General features: G+C 37.5%; 1 protein-coding gene across 9 annotated transcripts in view; it reads right to left on the reverse strand.

Moving 5' to 3' along the window:
- LOC106095086 (heparan sulfate 2-O-sulfotransferase pipe-like) overlaps positions 1-24,084 on the reverse strand; it is a 507,727-nt gene that overhangs the window by 195,674 nt on the left and 287,969 nt on the right. For 8 of the 9 annotated variants that reach the window (XM_059363926.1, XM_059363929.1, XM_059363924.1 and 5 more), the window contains exon 2: positions 14,950-15,110. In XM_059363926.1, coding sequence (XP_059219909.1) covers positions 14,950-15,110 — 161 coding nt within the window. Of the gene's footprint in view, positions 1-14,949; positions 15,111-15,354; positions 15,385-24,084 lie in introns of those variants that run through there. The other variant, XM_059363943.1, reaches the window with a different exon arrangement.

Below are 24,084 nucleotides of genomic sequence, written 5' to 3' on the forward strand. Positions count from 1 at the left end.
CATATTCAGACTCTCACACCACAAACAACACAGCCAGATACGAGTATGTACAGTAAGATATCGAGATGTCCATGGCATCGTGAAGTGTAGATGTATACGAGGTGCAAGAAATAAGACCTTGTCAGTGCTGCCATTTCAAATAGTATAGAAGCAAACATTTTGCGAAATTTCTTGTGACATTCTAATTTTTACCTCATTTTAATATAAAAATCTAAAATTCGTTTAAATTTTGTAAAAAAAAGTTTTTTTTTTTTATATCGGGCAGTACCGACGATATAATAATTTGAATTTGAAACAATTTTCATAATAAAACAAGTAAAAAGGCGTTAAGTTCGGCCGGGCCGAACTTTGGATACCCACCACCTCGGGTATATATGTAAACCACTTTTTATCAAAATTCGGTGAAAATTGCATACCTTATGCCCCATAGCAGCTATATCAATACATGTTCCGATTTAGACCAAATACTAATAAGTAAAAGTTATTGTTCAATTGTATATAACAAAATATTGGCCTTTTTAGAAGTTATATCTAAAAATAAACCGATCTGAACTATATACGACACGGATGTCGAAGAGCATAATATAAATCAGTGTGTCAAATTTCAGTGCAATCGGAGTAAAAATGTGCCTTTTATGGGGCCAAGACTTTAAATAGAGAGATCGGTCTATATGGCAGCTATATGCAAATCTTGATCGATCTAGACCAAATTGCAGAAATATGTGGAGGGGCTTAACATAACTCTTTGTCCCAAATTTCGGCAACATCGGACAATAAATGCGTTTTTTATTGGCTCCAAAGCCTAAAACCGAGAGATCGGTCTATGTGGCACCTATATCCAAATCTGTACCGATCTAAGCCAAATTCACGGAGAATGTTGAAGGGCCTAACACAATTCACTGTCCCAAATTTCAGCAAAATCGGATAATAAATGTGGCTTTTATGGGCCTAAGACCCTAAATTGGAGGATCGGTCTATATAGCAGCTATATCCAAATCTAAACCGATCTGAGCCATATTGACGGACGATGTTGAAGGGCCTAAGACAACTCACTGCCCCAAATTTCAGCAAAATCGGATAATAAATGTGGCTTTTATGGGCCTAAGACCCTAAATTGGAGGATCGGTCTATATGGCAGCTATATCCAAATCTAAACCGATCTGAGCCATATTGACGGACGATGTCGAAGGGCCTAAGACAACTCACTGTCCCAAATTTCCGCAAAATCGGATAATAAATGTGGCTTTTATGGGCCTATGACCCTAAATTGGAGGATCGGTCTATATGGCAGCTATAGCCAAATCCGGACCGATCTAAGCCATATTGACGGAGGATGTCGAAGGGCCTAAGGCAACTCTCTGTCCCAAATTTCAGCAAAATCGGATAATAAATGTGGCTTTTATGGGCCTAAGACCCTATATTGGAGGATCGGTCTATATGACAGCTATATCCAAATCTGAACCGATCTGAGCCATATTGACGGAAGATGTAGAAGGGTCTAAGGCAACACACTGTCTTAAATTTCAGCAAAATCGGACAATAAATGTGGCTTTTATGGGCCTAAGACCCTAAATCGGCGGATCGGTCTATATGGGGGCTATATCAAGATATAGGCCGATATAGCCCATCTTCGAACTTAACCTGCTTATGGACAAAAAAAGAATCTGTGCAAAGTTTCAGCTCAATATCTCTATTTTTGAAGACTGTAGCGTGATTTCAACAGACAGACGGACAGACGGACGGACATGTCTAGATCGTCTTAGATTTTTACGCTGATCAAGAATATATATACTTTATAGGGTCGGAAATGGATATTTCGATGTGTTGCAAACGGAATGACAAAATGAATATACCCCCATCCGTCGGTGGTGGGTATAAAAATCTGTAACAAATTTCGAGAAGATCCGCCAGGCGTATAATATTTCGATACGATACAAACAGTAGAATGAAGATAGTACACCCCCATCCTATGGTGGAGGGTATTATGCCAGTAAATGGCAGGAGGTACCTAACCATTAAGCTTAAACTTGAATAGGACAGCACTCATTGATATGTGCGAAGTTTTCCCTGTTATTTAATGGAATGTTCGTTGCCGCAGGACTATGCCATTTACTGGCATAGTACTGCCCAAATTTCGGAGGGGATAATCACCGCTGAAAAATTATCTAATGTTCTCGCCAGTATTCGAACTCAGTGTCATAGGTGGATTTGCTAACCTCTGCTCTGTAGTGGCCTTCAGTTGATTCATTATAGGGTGGAACATTCAAGTGATAACGAGATTGGTAATCAAACAATATCAGTTTGGTACTAAAACCACTAACACTTTGGTATAAACCGCAATATCTGCTCGATAATGAGGCTAGTACCAAACGGTACTAATCTTTATACTCAACACCACTATTGTGGTGCAAGGTATTATATCTTAGTGCTTTCGTTTGTAACACCCGAGTGACTCAGTATCACTTTCTGATTCGACAGACAGGTGGACAGACGGACAAAGCTCGTCTGTCAAAGTTAACTTGTGTATAAAGTACAGGTCGAAATTTCCTTCCCATCATCTTCAAATTTGTCATAGGCATTTTTTTTAGCCAGGATACGAAGCCTGTTGAAATTGATTCGGAGTAATATTGCAAAAACATCGTAATCTTTTAACTGATTCAGTCGAAATATGGCACCAACAATTTTTTATGAGTCTGGACATTTCTGATGAATTTTATATGTATGAATCTGTTTAGATTTAGATGTAGCTCCCATATATGTACATATGTATATGTATCGACCGATTTGCTTTTCTAGAGCCACTTAAAGCGCACATATTGACCAATCTTCCTTAAAGTTTTTCATAACGCTTTCCTCTATGACTGCCACAATATCTAAGGAAATTGGCAATAATATGGTCATTAGTTAAACAATACTCTCGATTTTCACTTATAAAGCACTGCAATCGCGTTATTTGAACAACCTTCCCAAAATTTTCTATATCGCTATCCTTTCAGAATACCACAATATCTGGAGTTTGGTCGGAATCGGTTTAGATTTATATATAGCCCCCATATATATGTTCGTCCGATTTTGACTTGCATTTATTACAATTATGTGATTATTTTTAACCGATTGCCTCGAAAATTTCGCAGGAAGAATTTTCTTATGGCTTGTGGTGGTAAATTTCACAGAATTGATGCAGATTTAGATATACTTCCCATAAATATTTCGCCCTATTTTCACTTTAAGAGCCACTGCAAGCACATTTATTCACCAATCTTCCCGAAATTTTGCAAAATGCTTTGCTCGACGACTACCACAATATTTAAATCGAAATTAGTTAAGATTTAGATAAACTTTCATATATGTGTTCGTCCGAATTTGAATAACTATCAATTATGCTGTCATTTGTCAAGAAAATTGGAACACTCATTATTATTTTATGACTGTTGACATTTTTGTTAAACTTTATCAAACATAGCTCTATTTTCATAAATAGTTATTACAATTTTGAACTCATTTGCTCGAAATTTGATACAGATTGTTGAACCTATTTCGAAACCTCCACCAAACTCTATCGTATTCGCTTGAGAAAAAGATATATCTCCCAATTTCCACTTACAGGGTAGGTGTACTGTATTACGTATGGAGGGCACCGTGCGCAGTGGTTAGAATGTCGTCTACGACGCTGAAAGCCTGGGTTCAAATCCTGGCGAGAACATCAGAAAAAAATTTTAGGGGTGATTATCCCCTAATCCCCAAGGAGATCCCTTATTATTGAGCTTAAACTTGAATCGGTCAGCACTCATTGATATGTGAGAAGTTTGCCCCGTAATGGAATGTTCATGGGAAAATTTAGCATTTTTGTGTAGTTCCATCATAAAGTTGGTAAGCACATATCACTGGAATAGAAGTAATAAAATCTTTTCTCGTAGGAATACCTAAGATTTAACAAGTAAACGCGTGTACCTTTCTCGTAGGAATACCTAAGATTAAACAAGTAAAAGCAAGCTAAGTTCGACCGGGCCGAATCTTATATACCCTCCACTATCGTACAGATCGAATTTGTCGAGTAATTATACCGGTATCTTTTTTAGGCACACAAGGGATAAGAGAAAATAATTGATATACTATTGGAGCTATATCAAGTTATGGTCCGATTCGCACCATAACTGAATTGAATGTTGGAGACCATAGTGCAAGTTATTATATAAAATGTCAGCAAAATCGAAAAAGATTTGCGCCCTTTAAGGGCTCAAGGTGTAAAATAGGGAGATCGGTTTATAGGGGTTATTTTTTGACACGTACGTTGAAGGTCATGGGTGTAGCCATTGTACAAAATTTCAACCAAATCCGATAAGAATTTCACCCTCTAGTATCTCAAGAAGTCAAGATTCAAGATGGGTCTATATGGCAGCTATATCAGATTATGGACCGATTTAAACCATGCTTTGCACATTTATTGGAATTCTTAACAAATCACGTCATGCTAAATTTCAGCCAATTCAAATAAGAATTGCGCCCTCTAGTGGCTCAAGAAGTCAAGATCCAAGATCGGTTTATATGCCAGCTGTATCAAAACATGAACCGATACGGTCCATTTATAATCCCAACCGACCTACACTAATAGGAAGTATTTGTGCAAAATTTCTAGAGGCTAGCTTTGCTTTTTCGAAAGTTACCGTGCTTTGGATAGACAGACGGACGGACGGAAATGGCTAGATCGACTTAAAATGTAATAACGATGAAGAATATATATACTTTATGGGGTTCTAGACAAATATTTCAATGTGTTACAAACGGAGTAACTAAATAAGTATAACCTAATCCTATGGTGGAGGGTATACAAATTATGGATTCTTATTGGTAACAGAAAGTTAAAGAATGACCTCAAATTAAACAATAATTCAAAAATTATTTTCAAATGAGCTTTCCGCGAAATCGGATAACAATTGCGGCTTCCAGGTGCTTAAGATGCCAAAGCGGGAGGTTAGTTTATATGGTAGCTATATGAGATTAATCACCAATTGGACCGCACTTCACACGGTGATTAGAAGCCCCAAAAGAAACTTCAGTGCATAATTGCAGTCAAATCGGACAACAACGGCGGCTTCTAGAGGCTCAAGAAGTCAAATCAAGAGATCAGTTCTTATGACAGCTACATTCAAATTTGAACCGATTTGCAATCTCCAAGAACCTACATCAACAAGAAGACTCTGTGCAAAATACAAAGCGCATATCTTTATTCGTTCGACCGCTATCGTTATTTGTTTATTTTTTATACACTCTGGATTTTCCTTTCGCTTCAGTTCCAAATCGCGTAGATTGAAGGGATTCAAAATTCTCAAGACCCTCTTGGACCATTCCCGGGCTTGTTTTCTGGGCAGATTTTTCCGTATTCGTTATCTAATCTGAATTTTCTTTCATTTAAGTGCCTACACCCAAAATACCCTCAAATCGGACATATTTGGCTGTCATGCCAATGAAAGGTCTTTGAAAGTAGAGCACGGAACTGATGTTCAATTTCATGACCAAGTTTTTTGGAGTCCACCCCCAAAACAACCACGAATTATACGTATTTAGCGACCACGGCGATATGGGGCTCAAATGAAAGGTATTTGAGAGTAAAATACGAATTAGATATCCACATTCGGGGCTAAATATCTGGGGGCCGTACCAACCCAGAGCAGGACTTATTTACCGACCATATTAATATAGGGCTCAAACTAAATTTAATAGACAGTGGAAGAAGGTACAACGGAAGGGGCCGGTTCATCTAGTAAAGTATATATATTCTTGATCGTCATGATATTCCAAGTCGGTCTAGTCCGTTTTTCCGTCTGTCTATATCGTGGTAGCGTTTGAACAAATAGAGATATTCGCTTAGAATTTTGCTCAGATTTTCAATTTTAAACTTTTTTTGATGTGGATCGTAGGAGATTGCAAATGGGTCATATTGGTCCAGATTATGATGTACATGGCTCCCAAATAAAGCATTTTTTCGATTCGACTTCATAAGCCCCAAGGAGACTCAATCTTGACCGATTGGACTGAAATTTGATGTGACAAGTAAATTTATACCCCACAAAACCCACACTACATCCGCGTACTGATAGGTCCCATATAAACTAATACCCCGATTTGAGTTCTTAAGCCACCAGAAGCTTAATTTTTTCTGCGATTTGGCTAAAATTGGAATATGGAGTGCGGTTTGATCTTCTAAATTCGTCCCAGTTAGGTCCTTCAATAGATATAGTCCACACATAACCGATTCCGCGATTAAAATGCCCTGTCGAACTTCGCACGTTTTCACATTATTTGACTAAAACGGTATGTCTACATGTTGGATGTCCAAAATTGCAAATGGGCATCTTTCTGATCTAAACCTGGGGACTTTGTCATGGGAACATATTTTTTAGTCTTGTTTCAATATTGTAATATTGCACTTCCGCACTATTAATTGGTCTAATTCTGCTCATGTAGATCCATTGGCCTGCTTTCGGATTCGAAATAGGTCTATGGCCCTTCCACATATCGTGATAACATCTGTGAGGTTGTACGCTCCCGAGTTTGGCACTTTCAATATAGCTTCGTTCCTAGCAATGGAAACTGGATATGGAATTGTGTAACATATTTTGAACTCCCCTGTTACCGAGTTTGTAGCGTAATCAGACTATGGTTATGGGTTCGATTCTAACCATGAGCTTTGCTGTATAGCAAAAACAAAATGAATAAAACTGTGATATCGTAATGGACTTATATTATCTAAGTGTCTGTTTAACAGACAGCTACTCCTATCGAACATAAGGTCCAGTACGTTTTCCTGGCAAATAGAGTCCCACACCCAGGTTTCTAAAGTAAAATCCGGGATGTTGAAGTAAAATAGCTAAATTGTTCTCAGGGTTCTCAGGGTTCTTTAGCAGCTGTAGGGCACAACGTTTATACGATTTGGCTGAAATTGAATTGAGTTCTGCTATGATTTCCCATGGCTATGCTCAGTATGGTATGAATCAGTTTATAACCTAGTGTAGTTCTCATATAAACCGATCTTTCCATTTGACTTTAGGGAAGCCTCCAGGCTCAATTCTTAAACCTTATTGATTAAAAGTGTTTATCGGGTATATTTTTATTATGACCTTCAATTATACTGCCCTTGTTTGTGGCTACGTTTTTCATGGCGGAGGTTAAACAATCTCCATCATGCATTTGGCTTGGCTGAACTTTATGCTTTGATACTTGTGTAATAATTAGTAAATATAAATAAATTATATAGTTTCCATTCATTAGCAACAATTATATAAAAATTTAACTTTGAATCTTGTTTCAATTTGTCAACATCTCTTTTTTCTCTGATTTAGTAGAAATGCTGATTTCAATGAGGAAATAATTTCACACATGCCATGCCTTAGTATTTACGTCCAAGCTATCAACTTAAAGAAAATTCCTGATTTTCTTCACAGCTACATGGCAATAAGCTGTTGCATAATTTTTAACCACATTTATTCGACCACCCTGGTCTCCATACCATTCTGAGCTGGTCGGAGGTGTGTGTGTGCGTTAGTATGTTTTGAATGTGGTGTGTTTGTGGCATGAAAAACAATTTATGCTATTTTGCACCTGTAATAATAAAATGTTGTGCTACAACGAAATGTTTGATAAAAATTCATGCGTGCATACTCATATTGATGCTTTTTTATGGACAAAGTTTTCGGTAAGTTGCTCTCTTTTTAAATATTTAAGCAAATTGAAAAATTGCAAATGAAAAACTTGGAATAAGTTGGGAATTTTAAGCGCTTAAGCATCAAAATATATTTATTCCCTGACTGAGGGAAAACTCTAAAATATTAAAGAGTTGACGATAGTTGGCACTAGAACAATTTGTAAAGTACAAACTAAATCTCTATACCCTACACCACCACTGTGGTACAGGGTATTATGAATTTGTGCATTTGTTTGCAACGCTAAGAAGGAGAAGAGCTAGGCCCATCGATGAGTTAAAGGATCGGCTTAGAATCACTTCCTGATTCGATTTACCTTTGTCCGTCTGTCCGTCCGTCTGTCTGTCCATGTACTCTTATAATCAAGGTACAGGTCTCATTTGTTGTCCGATTTTCACAAAATCTTGCAAAAGTTTTTTGTTTGCTTCAAGGACGAACTCTAATGATTTTGAAAAAAATCGGTCCAGATTTAGTTATAGCTCCCATATATATCTTGTACGTGCCACAATTTTGGTCTGATGTTTACCAAATTTAGCGTGAGATGTTTCGTGTGACGTCTTAATACGTGTGCAAAATGTCTTCTAAATCGGTTCAGATTTAGATATAGCTCCCATATATAACTTTCATCCGATTTGACCTATTAAGGCTGTAGAAGGCACAATTTTGGTCCGATCTTTTAAAAATTTAGCACAAAGTGCTTTTTTTGACATCCCAATATGTGTGCATCAGAATCATCATCAGAATCGGATCAGATTTATATATAGCTCCCATATATATCTTTCATCCGATATGGTCTTTTATGGCTGTAGAAGGCACAATTTTGGTGCCAACCTTACAAAATTGTGCAGGAGATGTTTTATTTGACGTCGCATTGCATGCAAAAAATTTCATCAAAATCGAACCAGATTTAGATAAAGTTCCCATATATGTCTTTATATCGTTTCGACTTTTAAGGCTGGGTCGATCTCTACAAAATTTTTCGTGAGATGTTTTAAGTGACCAATTAAAATCCCAATACGTTTACAAAATTTTATCAAACTCAAATCAGATTTAGATAAAACTCCCATATATATATATATATATTTAATGCGTTTTGACTTTTAAAGCTGTAGAAGCCAGAATTTTCGTGCCATTGTAAGAAAATCGTAGAAGGTTCTATTCGATATTTCAATAGGTATGAAAAATTAAAGTCTGACTAGATTTGAATATATGTGCTACATATTAAAAGTATTACGTAGATCCAGTGATGTAGGGTATTATATAGTCGGCTCCGCCCGACTTTTGCCTTTCCTTACTGGTTAAAAATTCAATTTGGTAATGTCCGTTTTTCACATATTTCTAAAATCTAGATCTCAGATAAAGCTCAGATGCTGATTCAATGTATTATAATTTTGCAGTTAAAATTTTTGCTAAGGTTGTTTTACCAACCAAAGAGTACATTTTCATGTAAGATATCCGTTACAGGCTCACAATGCATAAGGTTGGCCATTGTAGTACTACAGTAGCCACATACTAAGGACAGATATCATGATAAAAAGTATTTTTGCAAAATTTTAGTGCTTTATTTCCTCCCTTGAAGGTTTTGACAGTCAGATGGACTGGGCTAAATCGACTTCAAAACAATAATGAAAATGTGTGAATGAATATTTTAGAATATATTTTTTTTGTCTTATGATTGATCACATGGCTGCAAAAAAACGTAATTAGTAAATTTAGTTACTTGGTATGTACATATAAAGTGTGTTCACATACCCGCAAAATTTGTGTAGGTTAGATTGATATTAATCCGCTCCATGCCATTATGGTCATACACCCAAGCCAGTAATCGGCTTGTTGTGCGCTCTAAATACTAACAAGTAAGAGCGTGCTAGGTTCGGCCGGGCCGAATCTTATATACCCTCCACCATGGATCGCATTTGTGGAGTTCTATGCGCGGTATCTCTTTTTAGTCAAACAAAGAATATTGAATAAGAACAGTTTTGCTATTGGATCTATATCAAGATATAGTCCGATTCGGACTATTTGGATAAGAATTGCGCCTTGTAGGGGCTTAAGAAGCAAAATCAGGAGATAGTTTTATATGGGAGCTGTATCAAGCTATTGATCGATTCAGACCATATTAGATACGTATATTGAAGGGAGAGAGAAGACATTGTACAAAATTTCAGTCACCCTTTAGAGGCTCAAGAAGTCAAGACCCATGATTGGTTTGTATGGCAGCTATATCAAAACATGGAAAAATTGGACCATTTACAATCCCATCGGACCTACACCAAAAAAAAATATTTTGTGCAAAATTTTAAGCGGCTAGCTTTACTCCTTCTAAAGTTAGCGTGCTTTCGACAGACAGACGGACGGACATGGCTCGATCGACTTAAAATGACATGACGATCAAGAATATATATACTTTATGGGGTCTCAGACGCATATTTCGAGGTGTTACAAACAGAATGACGATGGAGGGTATAAAAAGTAGCCTCGAAAAAGAAAATTAAAGTCAGGAATTCCGTGCTCTTTACATTATCCCGATCTGTTTTCTATACCACACCCTTAATTGGTTCATGTCTAGCATTGTATCCCCTTAGCATTCATTTTTACTAGGTGTCGTTCGCGTATCATATTTACTGGCAATTTTTTCTGGAAAATTACCCGAACATACCTATATTTTGTTATCAACGTAATTTCGCAAATGAGCCCCAAGGGCATTTTTTTAGAAATCGTTAAAAACGCCAGTAACCCTCTCTAATTGCAATTCTGATGTGATTTAAATTAATAACAGGTCATGAGAACGTTTAGGAACACAACCATGACCTCATTCCAGGCCAATGCATCTGTAATATTGACTTCATTAACAATTACGAAAGCTAACGAAAAAAGATAAACAAATATGACGAGAACCAACATTTAAAAATCAGCAGAATTGTTCGTTCGCTGTTGTGTTGCGTTATGTTTTATTTATTTATTTGCTTATTTATTTATGTTAATTTCTAACACCGTTTAACGTTTGAATACACTTGGCAAATAGTAATCGCAGCAAGCAAGAAGTAGCAATGTATGTACGATATGTACATAACTAAAGAGCTCAGAGCGCAGCAAGGTGGATGAATGAATAACTGACTGAATGGCTGACTGACTGACAGTTTGGCGGACGGGCTGACGGGCTGACGACCGAAAAACTAAATGCCAAATTCGCTTAAAATTGAATTTTGTGAACTTGCTTTAAAGTTAATTTTTATGGTAACTTAACCGAATGCCAAGCATCAATGTGAGCCTCATAACTCTTACTTTCACAGCATACCTAAACAAAAAAAACAACAAGGAAGGAAAGGTAAAATCGGGCTGCGCCGACTATTATGTCATAGTCTACACCTACCCTATAAGTATAAATTGGGCGATTTTAGTTTATGGACGCGATATATAATTGTGAACCGATTTCGATGGACTAAGGCATAGGTGTTTAGATGGGCATTGAAACAATCCGAACCATTTTTCCCGAAAATCCGTGCAAATTTTTATAACTTCGGCAAAACGAGCGACACGTAAGCTGGACTAATTTAATTTTAGTGTTTTGTGTCAAATTTCGTAAGGATACGTTAAACATTATTGTCATACTACCCAAAACCGTACTGATCCAATTTTAATAGGCTTCCAAAGAAGAAGTCTGTACAAATTTTCAAGATAATCGGATAATCAGTTGCGATCAGATAGTTCCTTGATTACAGTTTAACATAGACAGCATAGCGACAGACGGACTTAGCTAGGTCGAATCAGAAAGTGATTGTGAGTCGATCGGTATACTTATCAATGGATCTATCTCTCATCTTTTTGGATGTTACAAACAAATGACCCAAGTTATAATATCTTGTACCACAGTAGTGGTGTAGTGTCATAATCTTTTTGGATGTTACAAACAAATGACCCAAGTTATAGTATCGTGTACCACAGTAGTGGTGTAGTGTATAAAAATACTTGTTTTGAACTTTTATCTTCTAATAGGCTATGATTTGTATCATCACTGATTTACTACCAGGTTTTTGCAAACTTCCTTAAGAAGAGCATAAAGTGAAGCAGAGAATTGTGGAAATATTCCCTTAAAGTTTTTCTTTTTGCCTTCTAAACGTATTTCATTCAGGGCCAACTGCAACACATCAAAAACCAACAAACTTAAAAAGATTCGTTCCTGGAAAATGACGGACAAACTGTCAACATAAGATAAAAAGTCGTTTCTTGAGTAAGCACGTACTCGAAGATTATAACAGAAAAGGAAAATCTGAAAAAGGGTCTACGGATATTGGTTTGTTTAAATTTCGCTAGTGAAGGCTTGAAAAATACTCAATTGAGTAAAAACAAGTGAGCGCATGTTAATTATAATGGGAGGTCATAACAAGAAATTGTCATGCATTTTTGTATGTTTATACCAGACGATTTGGCATGAAGGCCAGAAGACTGCCGTCAATAAACTCTTATTAACCCGAAGCTTTTCGGGTCGACGTAGACGGAGTTAGGGACGTGGGCGACGAACGCACATGTAAATCTATGGAATAGCGAAACGGTCGGTAGGACGGCGAAAATCCTATCGGGAGATCCGGATCATCAGAAGAGGTGGCTATTACTGAAAGGAAGCAAGAAGGTGTTCAGTATAGCTATTGGTATCATAACGGGACACATAGGACTACGAGCTCACCTATGTAAAATCGGTGCGGCAAGTGATAGCATGTGTAGGACATGTTGGGAAGATGATAAAACCTTGGAGCATTTCCAATGTCATTGTCCGGCTTTCGCAGCCAACAGACACCTGAGAGGCGTGGTGTGGAAAAATAAAATTAAGGATTATGTAAGTAGTACGGTATTTGTAACTAAGATTTTCTTTTACGAGGTTACTTTTCAGTATTTAGAGCGCACAACAAGCCAAGGCTTAGATGAATGTCCATAGTGGCATTGGGTGGATTAATATCCGTACTCTCTTTTAAACCTAACCTTAGTTATATATTTGCATACGAACTACTTTCTGTAGGTGCTCAAGATCTCAAATAGAGAGGTTCGTTCATATGGAAGCTACGTAATACGGATTCGGATTATATTTAACATAAAGTGTGTTGTGGGTCATGCCTATGAAGCGAAACAGCATAAATAATTTGCAAACATGCTCCATGGTGAAGCGTATATGGAATTCGTCGAACTTATAAAACAAGTAAAACCCCGCTTTGTTTGACCGCTCCAAACCTTGAGTCGCCTCCTCCTTGGATTCTACTGAACTTGTAAGGCTACAAGAGTGTATTCGCAAAAGACGTATCCGACGACTATGGGCCATGGAAGGTCCTAGCCCCCACACCTATTGCGGTTTTGTACATTCAGAAGTCAGAGGACGTATGGACAATGTCTTCTTAGGCATATGATTCACATATTGGATATACATTTCCATGGAAACTCTCCAACGAACAACGGGGCGCGGGAGGAGATTGCCACTGATATGTACCAGCATTCGTCGGGGATGGTAGAGTTAATTGCTTATTGAAAGATCCATGACGGCAAGCTTTGGGATTAGTGGATGTAGAAAGACGGGTAAGCAAAGGGACACTTCATGGAGGTGTACTGGATTCCTAATTTTGGAAGATAGCTATAAGCCATATATTATTGTCTCTGGAAGAAAAAGGTATTAAAGTGCTGATTACGTGACTATTGCGTTTATGGAAAATTTTCCGACACTCGTTCTGTTAACGATGCCCAGTGAGATCGGTGTAAATCGCAAAATAAGAACACCGCTTCGGCCAAAAAACAAAAAAAAAAAAAAAACAAGTAAAAGCGTGCTAAGTTCGGCCGGGCCGAATATACCCCCCACCATTGATCGAATTTGTCGAGTTCTTTCCCAGTATCTCTTTTTAGACAAACAAAGGATAAAAGAAAACAATTGCTATGCTAATAGAATTGAGTTTTGAAGACCATATCTATGTGTAAAATTTCAGCGAAATCAAATAAGAATTGGGCCTTTTAGGTGCTCAAAAAGTAAAATAGGGAGATCGGTTTATAGGGGAGCTGTATCAGGCTGAAGATCGATTCAGACCATACACGTATATGTATGGCTGTACAAAATTACAGCCAAATCGGATAATAATTACGCCCTCTTGAGGCTCAAGAAGTCAAGATCCCAGATCGGTTTATGTGGCAGCTATATCAGGCTATGAACCGATTTGAATTGGAATTGCGGCCTCTAATGTGTCAAGAAGTCAAGATCCAAGATCGGTTTATATGGCAGCTATATCAAAACATTCGTTACACCTCAGCTCCAATTATTTAACTTACTTATCAGGTCCGTTATGATAGGTCACCGTCTGGTTGGAAAACATGCATGACTAAAGGTTGCAAGAAACGATTTCTTCAGAAGATGTGAGGGCGTCGAGAAATAGAAAACAATATAAAATTTTGCAAGAACATGAAGAAGTTCCGCTTTAGTTCATTCCTAATATCAAGACTTGACCGAATTGGCGGACTTTTCTGAATTAGGCTTATTAAAACGATCTGGCCTGTTCAAGGAACAAGAAGGCATCCTCCTCCTTTGGGCTTTAGAGGGCTTAATAATTGAGAAATCTGCTTATGTAGGGGCTACATTTAGTCATGAATCTATATGGGCCTTTGTGATGGAGGGCATAGACCTACTTCAACTACAATATGATATCTTTGCTGGACAGGTCAAAGGGCTTCTAGGCTTCAGACTGGACGATTGGTTCAATAGGACCTATGCTACATATCCAAATCTAAATCGAAATGAACCAATCGCAAGAACTGCATTAATAACAAATATTTATGCAGAATTTGATTTAAAAAATCATTGCAAGATGTCATGAATTCGAAAGAAGGACGGACAAAAATAGATCGACAATAAAGAATTTATTTACTTTATAGGGTCACAGATCGGTATTTTGAGAAATGAAATAGCTAGCACAGAATACTTCTGCCCTATGGCGGTGCTTATAACAATGAGCTGTATAAGATTCCTTTCAAAATATACATTCCGTTTCTGCCGTACTTATGAGCAACCTCCTATTAGGACCTTTAAAACCTCTCCGATTATTTCCTTTTGCTTTAGTGGAAATATTCAGAAATTGCATAAATTTGCACTAAAGATTAATTTTTGACGAGATTTTCCCTCTCCTTTATATTCGTTTCCTTGAAAACACCAAAAGAAAAAACAACAAGTCAGACGAAGTAAAAGAGCAAAAGTTAGAACAGGAAATGAACATGATTAACTTACTTGGTCCATCCAAATGATTGTTGCCTGTCAGACCGAGAGCTGAGAATTCTGATGGCTGTAATTTCATTTCCATCTCTTTAAGGCGACTGTTGAGTTTATTTGTGTGCATGAAGAGGAAAAATGTGCAGGATATGGCCAGTAAGGCAATCAGCTCAACGGATCTGAAAAAGAGAAATTATAAAATCGGGTAAGTACATGAATATGAAAGACATTTGAAAATGTTAAAAAATAATCAAAATAATATTTTAGAATGGGATATCATTTATTAATGACATTTGTATAAATAATAGGACGTTATCTTTGTGATATTGCTACAGTTCAAAGTTGCTTAGTAAGAGTAGTAATATTCATCGACGTAAATGTTATAGTAATTAAAGTGGATAATTTTCACATATCAATGATTACTGTCCGATTTAAGTTTCAGTTGAAACCGTTTCCGTTTCCATAATTTCATTTATACAATTTATAGAGTAATTTGTGGTTGGATTATTTAATCTGAAAAACGATATATGTTTACATTTGTATTTACATATTACAGCCAGGTGCATTTGTTTGCAACGCTAAGAAGGACAAGAGCTAGACCCATTGATAAGTATACCGGTCGGGTTAGAATTACTTCCTGATTCAATTGTGATCAAAGTACAGGTCGCATTTGTTGCCCGATTGTCTGAAATTTTGCATAACTCAAGTTTTGATTTTGAACAAAATCGGATCAGATTTTGATATAGATATGGCTCCCATATATATCTTTCGTTCCATTTGGTCTTTTTAGGCTATAGTAGTCACAATTTCGGTTTGATCTTTACAAAATTAAGCAGAGGGTGTTTCATTTCATGTCCGAATACGTGTGCCAAAATCATCAAAATCAGTTCTGATTTCGATATAGCTCCCACTCCCGATATGTAGAAGCCACAGTTTTGGTCCTATCTTTGCAAAATTAAGCGTTCGAGTTCAGGTTGAGATACAGCTCTCATAGATATAACCATCCCATATGATCTTTTAATGATGTAGTAGCCACAATTGAGGTCCTATCCTAAGAAAATATTGCAAGGTTCTATTCAATATTTCGATGTTTGACTAAATTTCGACAAAGGTTCGATGTATTAAATGTAGAAGTTGGAATCGGTGGTGCCTTTCCTTAGTTCAATTCCATTATATTTAGTCGTGTACTTAGTCAAGGTCGGATTGTAATATTCAGTAGATCTGTACCAGTTTGAATGGTTGTAAAGAGAGAACATCATCTGCATACAGAAGTAATTGAGAGAAAGTGGAAATGGATAGAATATCATTAATAAATAATGAAAACAAAATAAGCACGAGATGGCTACCTTATGGAACTCCAGATAGCGCTTTTTTGTAGTTAAGAGGGGTTTATACTTTGCTGCATATAAATCGTTTATGTGTTATGTCGGGCTTACATTCCGCCTTACCAACTAAAAACCATATCACCGCCGTGAGTCAAATCCAACTCGACACCACTTTCACATTTCTTTGAGATGACCCCAAATCGGTCCTTACACCTGCAACCAATCGTTGAGATCACTTATGTCCCGTCGAGATCGTGTTTCTTTCGTCTTAAGACGTCTTTGCAGTATCTTGCAATTCTGTAAGCTATTTTAACGAAATTCGTTAAGTTAGAAGAGGATAACAGAAAAGATCACAATTTTGGTGTTCTGTATCAACTTTGAAATATAATCGACATCTTTAAAATCAGCTGTTTTGGCTAACGAATAGAAATCCATCAACTAAACGACGGAAACTCATTTGGTGTTTATATTAATGAATGAAATAAAAATAATTATATGCAATGTCTTCAGAATATTTTTCTTTTGGTTTTCGGGTACGTTTGCAAAATAAATTAATAGGCCTGCTTTTCGAAATATAAAAATATATGACAAAAAAAAAATCGCAAAAGTTTTATACGTATAAATTGTTGTTAATTACACTTTTCCCAAGAAATTGAGGACTTTTTATTTATATTTATGATGTTTTAAAAATGTATTTACTTATTTTTATCGTTTCCTTTCCTTTTTTGCATTAGTGGGTAGAGTTGCAGTAGTCAATGAAGCAGTAATGATTACTGTTAATGAAGAATAAGAAAATTGTATAATCGTTAGTGCAAACGATTTTGCTTTCGACAAATTTAACTAAACGGTTTTCGTAAAGAGTTTTAGAATGAAAATACTAGAACTACTCGTTGATACACTTTTCTCGGGAAATTGCCCAACGGACAACGTGGCGCCAGAAGAGGTTGTCACTGATATGCATTCGTCGGAGGCCATTAGGGAAATTGTGTCTGAGCCGAAAATTCTTTGGCCGATAAGAAGTTTCGACTTCTTTAAGTCGCCAGGCCCTGATGATGTATCACCGGTTGAATTACAAGCTGTGTCTGATATACTGGTTCCCTGGCTCAGGGAGATATACTCTGCTTGTATCAGAATGTCATATATACCAGTGGGATGGAGGGACACGAAGGCCATTTTCATTCCGAAAGCAGGAAAACCCTACCACACGAAGGCGAAAGATTTTCGTCCTATTAGTCTGTCATCCTTTATGTTGAAGGCTCTTGAGAGTTTGAAAGAAACATATCTTAGGGCAAAGATCCCTGAAGATCGCCTGTCGCGGCAGCAGCATGCATATAGTAAAGGCAAATCCACTGAAACAGCCCTTCACGACCTAGTGGTCTATATAGAGTGTTCTCTCGCTGTCAAGGAATATACAATTGTAGCATTTCTTGACATTGAAGGTGCATACAGTAATGTAAAACCGACGTCAATCAAGAAGGGGTTGGAGTTTCGTGGCATCAACTCTACCGTAAGAAAGTTTACTTACTAACTATAACATGCATTTCGGAAGGCTTGGGATCTGTGGATCTAGAAAGATGGGTCAGCAGAGGAACATCTCATCGAAGTGTACTGTCTCCTCTGCTTTGGTATAAAGCTGATGACGTGGCAATTGCGGTTAGGGCAAAGTTTCCCAGCACTCTAAGAGATATACTTCAGCCAGGTCTACGTGAAACATCGAAAGTGATCTAGGTATAAATCCGTGGAAGACAGAAACAGTTCTTTTCAGCAGGAGATACAAGTTGCCTGCAGTGGCGCCTGTCTCCTTGGGAGGAGAGAATGTTTAATTCACAGAAAGCGCAAAATACCTACTGCTGGACAGGTAATTGAAATTCAAATCCAACATTTTGGAAAGGACAAGAAAGGCAACTTTTGACGGAGCTTTAAAAGTCCACCTACTGCTCAATACTTAACCGGATCCAAAGGATGGCTTGTTTGTGCATCACAGCCGCACTGAGGACGACACCATCTGATGCAATAAATTTAATGCTACATCTTATGCCTCTGGATATTGTAGCTAGACAAATTGCAGCGACGACTGCCGTGAGGTTAAGAGATCTTTCTCATTGGTCATGTGACGGCTACGGACACTGTGTTATCCTTGATACAATACCCGATGTTTCAGGCAGTTAGGATTACACCCTACCTGTACCACTATTCCTGATAGAACCGATTGGAACTACGATATCCCTGGTAACAGAAGTTACATAGACTTCTATAAGTATGGTTCCAAACTAAGCGACCAGGTGGGCCTTGGGGTGTACTCTAAAGATCTCGAACTGGTCATATCGAAGAGGTTATTCGACCACTGCAGTGTGTATCAAGCGGAGATCCTTGCAATTAAGAAAGTGGTAGAATGGCAAAGATATAATGTCATTGCGACTATTAGCATAAATATCATCTCACCCAGCCAGGCAGCCATTAAATCTCTGGAGAACTTATTTCTGAACACAAAAACTGCCCTCGACTGTTACAGATCCCTCAACGATATGGCTGCACTGTTCAAAATTCACCTGTTCTGGGTGCCGGGCCACAGATACCTGTAGCGAAATGTAAGCTAAGCTTTCAGGACCAGGCCCGTAGGACATCGAATGATAGATGGTCACAAAGAGGGGGCTGTGAGCATTCCAAAACTATGTAGCCTAATCTGGACTTGAAGAGGTCTACTGCTTTGCTGTCATTGGCTAGGACAGACATCTCAGTCATTGTTTCCGTCATGACAGGTCACTGTCTAATCGGATAACATGCTGACGAACTGAAGGTTGCCAGCAACGACTTTTTCAGATGCTTTGAGGACATCCAAGAAGAGGAGACTATAGAATACCTTATGTGTGTGTCCCGCACTAGCACTCAGAAGGGGTTCTCATTTCTTTGAGAACCTGTCTAATTTGGAGGATATCAACATTCGCAAGTTATTGGGCTTTTTAAAGCGATCTGGATGGTTGTACGGTAGGAACTTCTTCTGTTCCAGTGGTATCATAATGGACGAAAACGTCTTAGTGAGTCTGATGGTAGACTGCCCTATCGGGCCTTCATGGGAAGCACGTGGTTGCTCCCATCGTGTGCAATGGAAGAAAGTGTGTTCAGCGTCGCTCAAGCGTTCTTCATTTTTGTAGAGGCAAAATGAAGGACTTTACTAAAATATCCGTGTCCGGACTGCATTTGCATGAGCTGTATGACGACGATACAACGGCTGCGTTGGCTAGGTTATGTTGTCAGAATGGAAGAAGAAGCTCCAGCAAAGAAGTCTTTTGAGGGCAAACACGGTGGTACACACAAACCGGGAAGACCAAAAGCCCGATGGAAAGATCAAGTGGTGGGAGACACTTCGAAGCTTGGTGTCAGAAATTTTAGAATGAGCGCAGAAGATCGAGGCGTTTGGAACGCTATTTTACATTCGGCTAGTGGAACAAATATTCTGCCATAGCCAATAAAGTAAGTAAGGTAATAGTAAGTAAGTAAGGTAATAGTTTACATCCCCATGTCTCCTATATATAAAAGTACACTCAACGAAATTTGTTGTTCAAAACGGCAAACATATTTGCTAAAATAAAAGTTGTTGGTTTCTGAAAAAGAGAAAGCAGACATTACTGCTATTTTAGCAAAAATTTCGTACTCCTATTTCAGCTAACAAAACCTGCCACTTTAAATACAAAAATCTGCTAAAATATTGAAACAAAAATATGCTGAAATTAAAAAAAAAAGTGTCTACGGCCTTTCATGTATTTTGGTTACTTCGTCTCATCGGCTTGCAGGTCTAGTTGTACCATTCCTGCTGTTATTTGCACAGCAGCAGCTGAAACGGTTTTATACGCCGATGCCACTCTTAAGAACTAAACAGAATGAGCGCGTTGAATAATGCAACTCTGCAAACAAATGTCGAAAAATCAACTCGCAAAAGATAAACAATTTTTAGCTTCGACGACTAACAAGTAAAAGCGTCCTAAGTTCGCCCGGCCCGAATATTGGGAACCCACCACCACGGATTCTGCAACAAATTTACACAAAATAAATTTAGTTGAAGGACATAATTTTATTCTACATATCAAACTTCTGTCAAACCAGCAAAAATTAAAGCTTCTAGGAACAGAACAACTGCATCCCTTGGTACACTGTTATAATTTCGAGAAACTTTTTTATCATGAATGAATGCCAAAAATGACCGAGGTTTGCACATTGTGCATAGATTTTGGCCCATATAATAACATATTTATGTATACTAATTATACGTTTCTGAAAAGGTCAAGACGTGTGCTACAATAAAATGCAACAAAAGGTTAAATTTTAGTTCTATCAGTTGGGTAAAACCCAAAATGACGCCAAAAAATATAAATTGAAAATATCATAAAACCAAAACTACTAAAGATATCGTTTTGATTTTTCAAAAAATTTTAAATCAATATCTTAATGAGTACAAATTTTGGCCACATTTCTCGATGAAAACACCCAAATTCCCACATTGGGGAAAGATGTGTACAAAATTTGCATTTGTCCATAGATACCTCAATCCTTGGAAGACGCAAACAATTGTTTGCATGCAATAAGTTATTACTTGGGGCAATGAAAATATGTTATAAAGTCGGGGGGTCTCAGCTTTGCTATTTTGAGATCTCGAAGGGTTTTCCCAGTTTTTTTTTTTTTTTTTTTTTTTTTTTTAAATGCCAATATTGTACTTCACAGATCTGCTATTAGAGTTATAAAAATTTATAGCAATTTATAAAAATTACACTTGTAACGCATTTACATTAAGTCTTCGTTACAGTACAGTAAGCAAAATTGATAGTGCTGGGCCAAGTTTTCTGTATAGAGACGAAACACTGAAATTACCTTTTTTAAGAAAACATGCCAAAAATTTACTTTTTCACATTTTTGATTTGTAACTCGCATTACTTTTGACTGAAGAATCGGACCTTTTAAAGAGTACCCTGGTATTTAAAACTTCCTCTGTAAGGCGTCTATCTCGTCTTTCCACCTATTAAAAGCGTTATATTAAGGGTAGCCAAAAAAAGATTGGTCTGCTGCGTTGGTTTTTTTCTCGTGCACGAAGAACCTCATCGACAACATCTTTTAGTGCACCGGCAGTTGATTTTCCTTGGCGGAAGCCATGTTGCCTTGCCGGTAATCCTTCCCTGTTGTTGTTGTAGCCACATTTGCATGTGAAGGTGGCGATCTTCGTCCAGCTACCGTAGGTAAGCAATCTCGCTCCGGTCTAAAGGACCGATCGCCGCGGGAACAGGGTATTTATAGTTTCTTCCAGTCTAGTCTTTATGAGTATCTCCAGTGGTTTAGCGGCTGTAACAAACATGCCTCCCTTCCTTTCCCTTGCTTATCAATAACAACTTTTGTTCTCCCCAGCACTTTTGGAAAAAAACCTTCGGTAAGACACGTATTATACATATATAGCACCTCTGTTGGTATTCCATCAGGACCTGGTGCTTTCCTATTTTAATTCCCACCAACGAAGGATGGGGTTATATTCATTTTGTCATACAGTTTGCAACACATCGAAATATCTATTTCAGTCCCTATAAAGTATATATGTTCTTGATCGTCGTAAAAATATAAGACGATATAGCGATATTCGTCCGTCTATCTGTCTGTCTGTTGAGATCACGCTTCAGACTTTAAAAATAGAGATATTGAGCTAAAACTTTCCACAGATTCTTTATTTGTTAATTGGCAGGTTAAGTCCGAAGATGGGCAATATCGGACTATATCTTTATATAGCGCCCATGCAGACCGATCCGCCGATTTAAGACTTTAGTCTCATTAAAGCCACATTTATTATCCGATTTTGCTGAAATTTGAGACAGTGAGTTGTGTAAAAACACTCGACATCCTTCTTCAATTTAATATAGATTGGGATATAGCTGCCATATAGACCGATCTCGATTTAAGGTCTTGGGCCCATAAGAGCGGCATTTAATTTCCGATTTCGCTGATATTTGGGACAGTGAGTTGTGTTAGATATATTTTTTTTAATTTGGCCCAGATCGGTCCAGATTTGGATAGAGCTGCCATATAGTCCTATCTCCCGATTTAAGGGCTTGGGTCCATAAAAGGCCCTTTTTTCGATTTCGCTGAAATTTATGACAGTGACTTCTACAATGACCTCCAACATACATGACAAGTATGGTCTGAATCGGTCTAAAACCTGATATAGGTCCCATATAAACCGATCTCTCGATTATACTTCTTGAGGGTCTAAAGGAATTTTGCACAATGGCTTTTATGGTTCCTAACATACAAAATAAGTATGGCCTAAATAGGTCCAAAACCATTCATATCCGTTATCCTTTACTTGCTAACATCCAAACCAAGTATTACTCGATATAGCTCCAAGAGCATTGCAATTCATATCAATTATCCTTTACTTTCCCACAAAAAAAGAAAAAATATCGGCCAAAGTATTTTGAGAAATGCTAATCATGGTGGAGTGTGTATAAGATTCGGCCCGGCCGAACTTAGCACACTTTTACTCGGTTCCGTAAATATGTTGTGGCAAAGAAGTCTGCAAATAAATTGCTGATGGAAAGCTCAGCAGCCTCCTCAATTGATCGAAATTTCAAAACATTTGGAAAGGTGTGTTGTAAGAATTCTTATGGCAGATATTATATTCAGAACGTTCAACAGAGTATTTAGAAAAGTCGATCATAGCATATTTTTATACCCTCCACCATAGGATGGGGGTATACTTATTTCGTCTTTCTGTTTGTAACTCCTCGAAATATTCGTCTAAGACCCCATAAAGTATATATATACTTGATCGTCATGACATTTAAAGTCGATCTAGCCAATATTGCACAAATACATCTTATTAGTGTAGGTCGGTTGGGATTTTAAATGGGCTATATCGGTCCACGTTTTAATATAGCTGCCATATATACCCATATGGTATCTTGACTTCATTAGCCTCAATAGGGCGCAATTATCATCTGATTTGGGTGAAATTTCAACTACGTGTCAAATATGGTCTGAATCGGTCCTAATACAGCTCCCTTATAATACTATCTCCCTATTTTACAATTTGAGCCCCTAAAGAGCGCAATTCTTAAACGACTTTGGTTTGAAGCATTTCAAAAAAAAAAAAAAAAAAAAAAAAAAAAAAAAAAAAAAAAAAAAAAAAAAAAAAAAACAAGTAACAACGTGCTAAGTTCGGCCGGACCGAAGTCAAGACCCAAGATCTAAACCGATCTTGGGTCTTGACTTCTTGAGCCTTCTTGAGCGGCTATATCAAAACATGGACCGATATGGCTCATTTACAATACCAACCGACCTACACTAATAAGAAGTATTTGACATGACGATCAAGAATATATATACTTTATGGGGTCTTAGACGCATATTTCGAGGTGTTACAAACAGAATGACAAAATTAGTATACCCCCATCCTATGGCGGAGGGTATAAAAAATATTATCGATAGCAGTACAACAAAAGGCAATCTTGGTTGATGTAGGTATACTTTCTTTTACCATTAAGATCCTTACCTTTCGTATTGTTGATTATATAGGAATTATTTACTTTAATTAAGTCAGTTTTTGAAGAAATAAAAGATTTTCAAATTAATTGTTTTATAGAGTTGATAACCGCTCGAATTGAATTTTTCAGATTGTCATAAATCCAATTTGCAAAATCGTTTATTAATAATAACCAGTAAGGAAGGGGAAAAGTCGGGCGGTGCCGAATGTATAATACCCTTCACCTACCCTATAGGTACAATGTGGGATCTATTTCCAATTCTGCATCAATTTTGATGGACCTCGGCGAGCAATTATGTTCAAACTGTAATA

Source organism: Stomoxys calcitrans, chromosome 1 (genome assembly GCF_963082655.1).
Source record: "Stomoxys calcitrans chromosome 1, idStoCalc2.1, whole genome shotgun sequence".
Lineage (NCBI taxonomy): Eukaryota > Metazoa > Arthropoda > Insecta > Diptera > Muscidae > Stomoxys > Stomoxys calcitrans.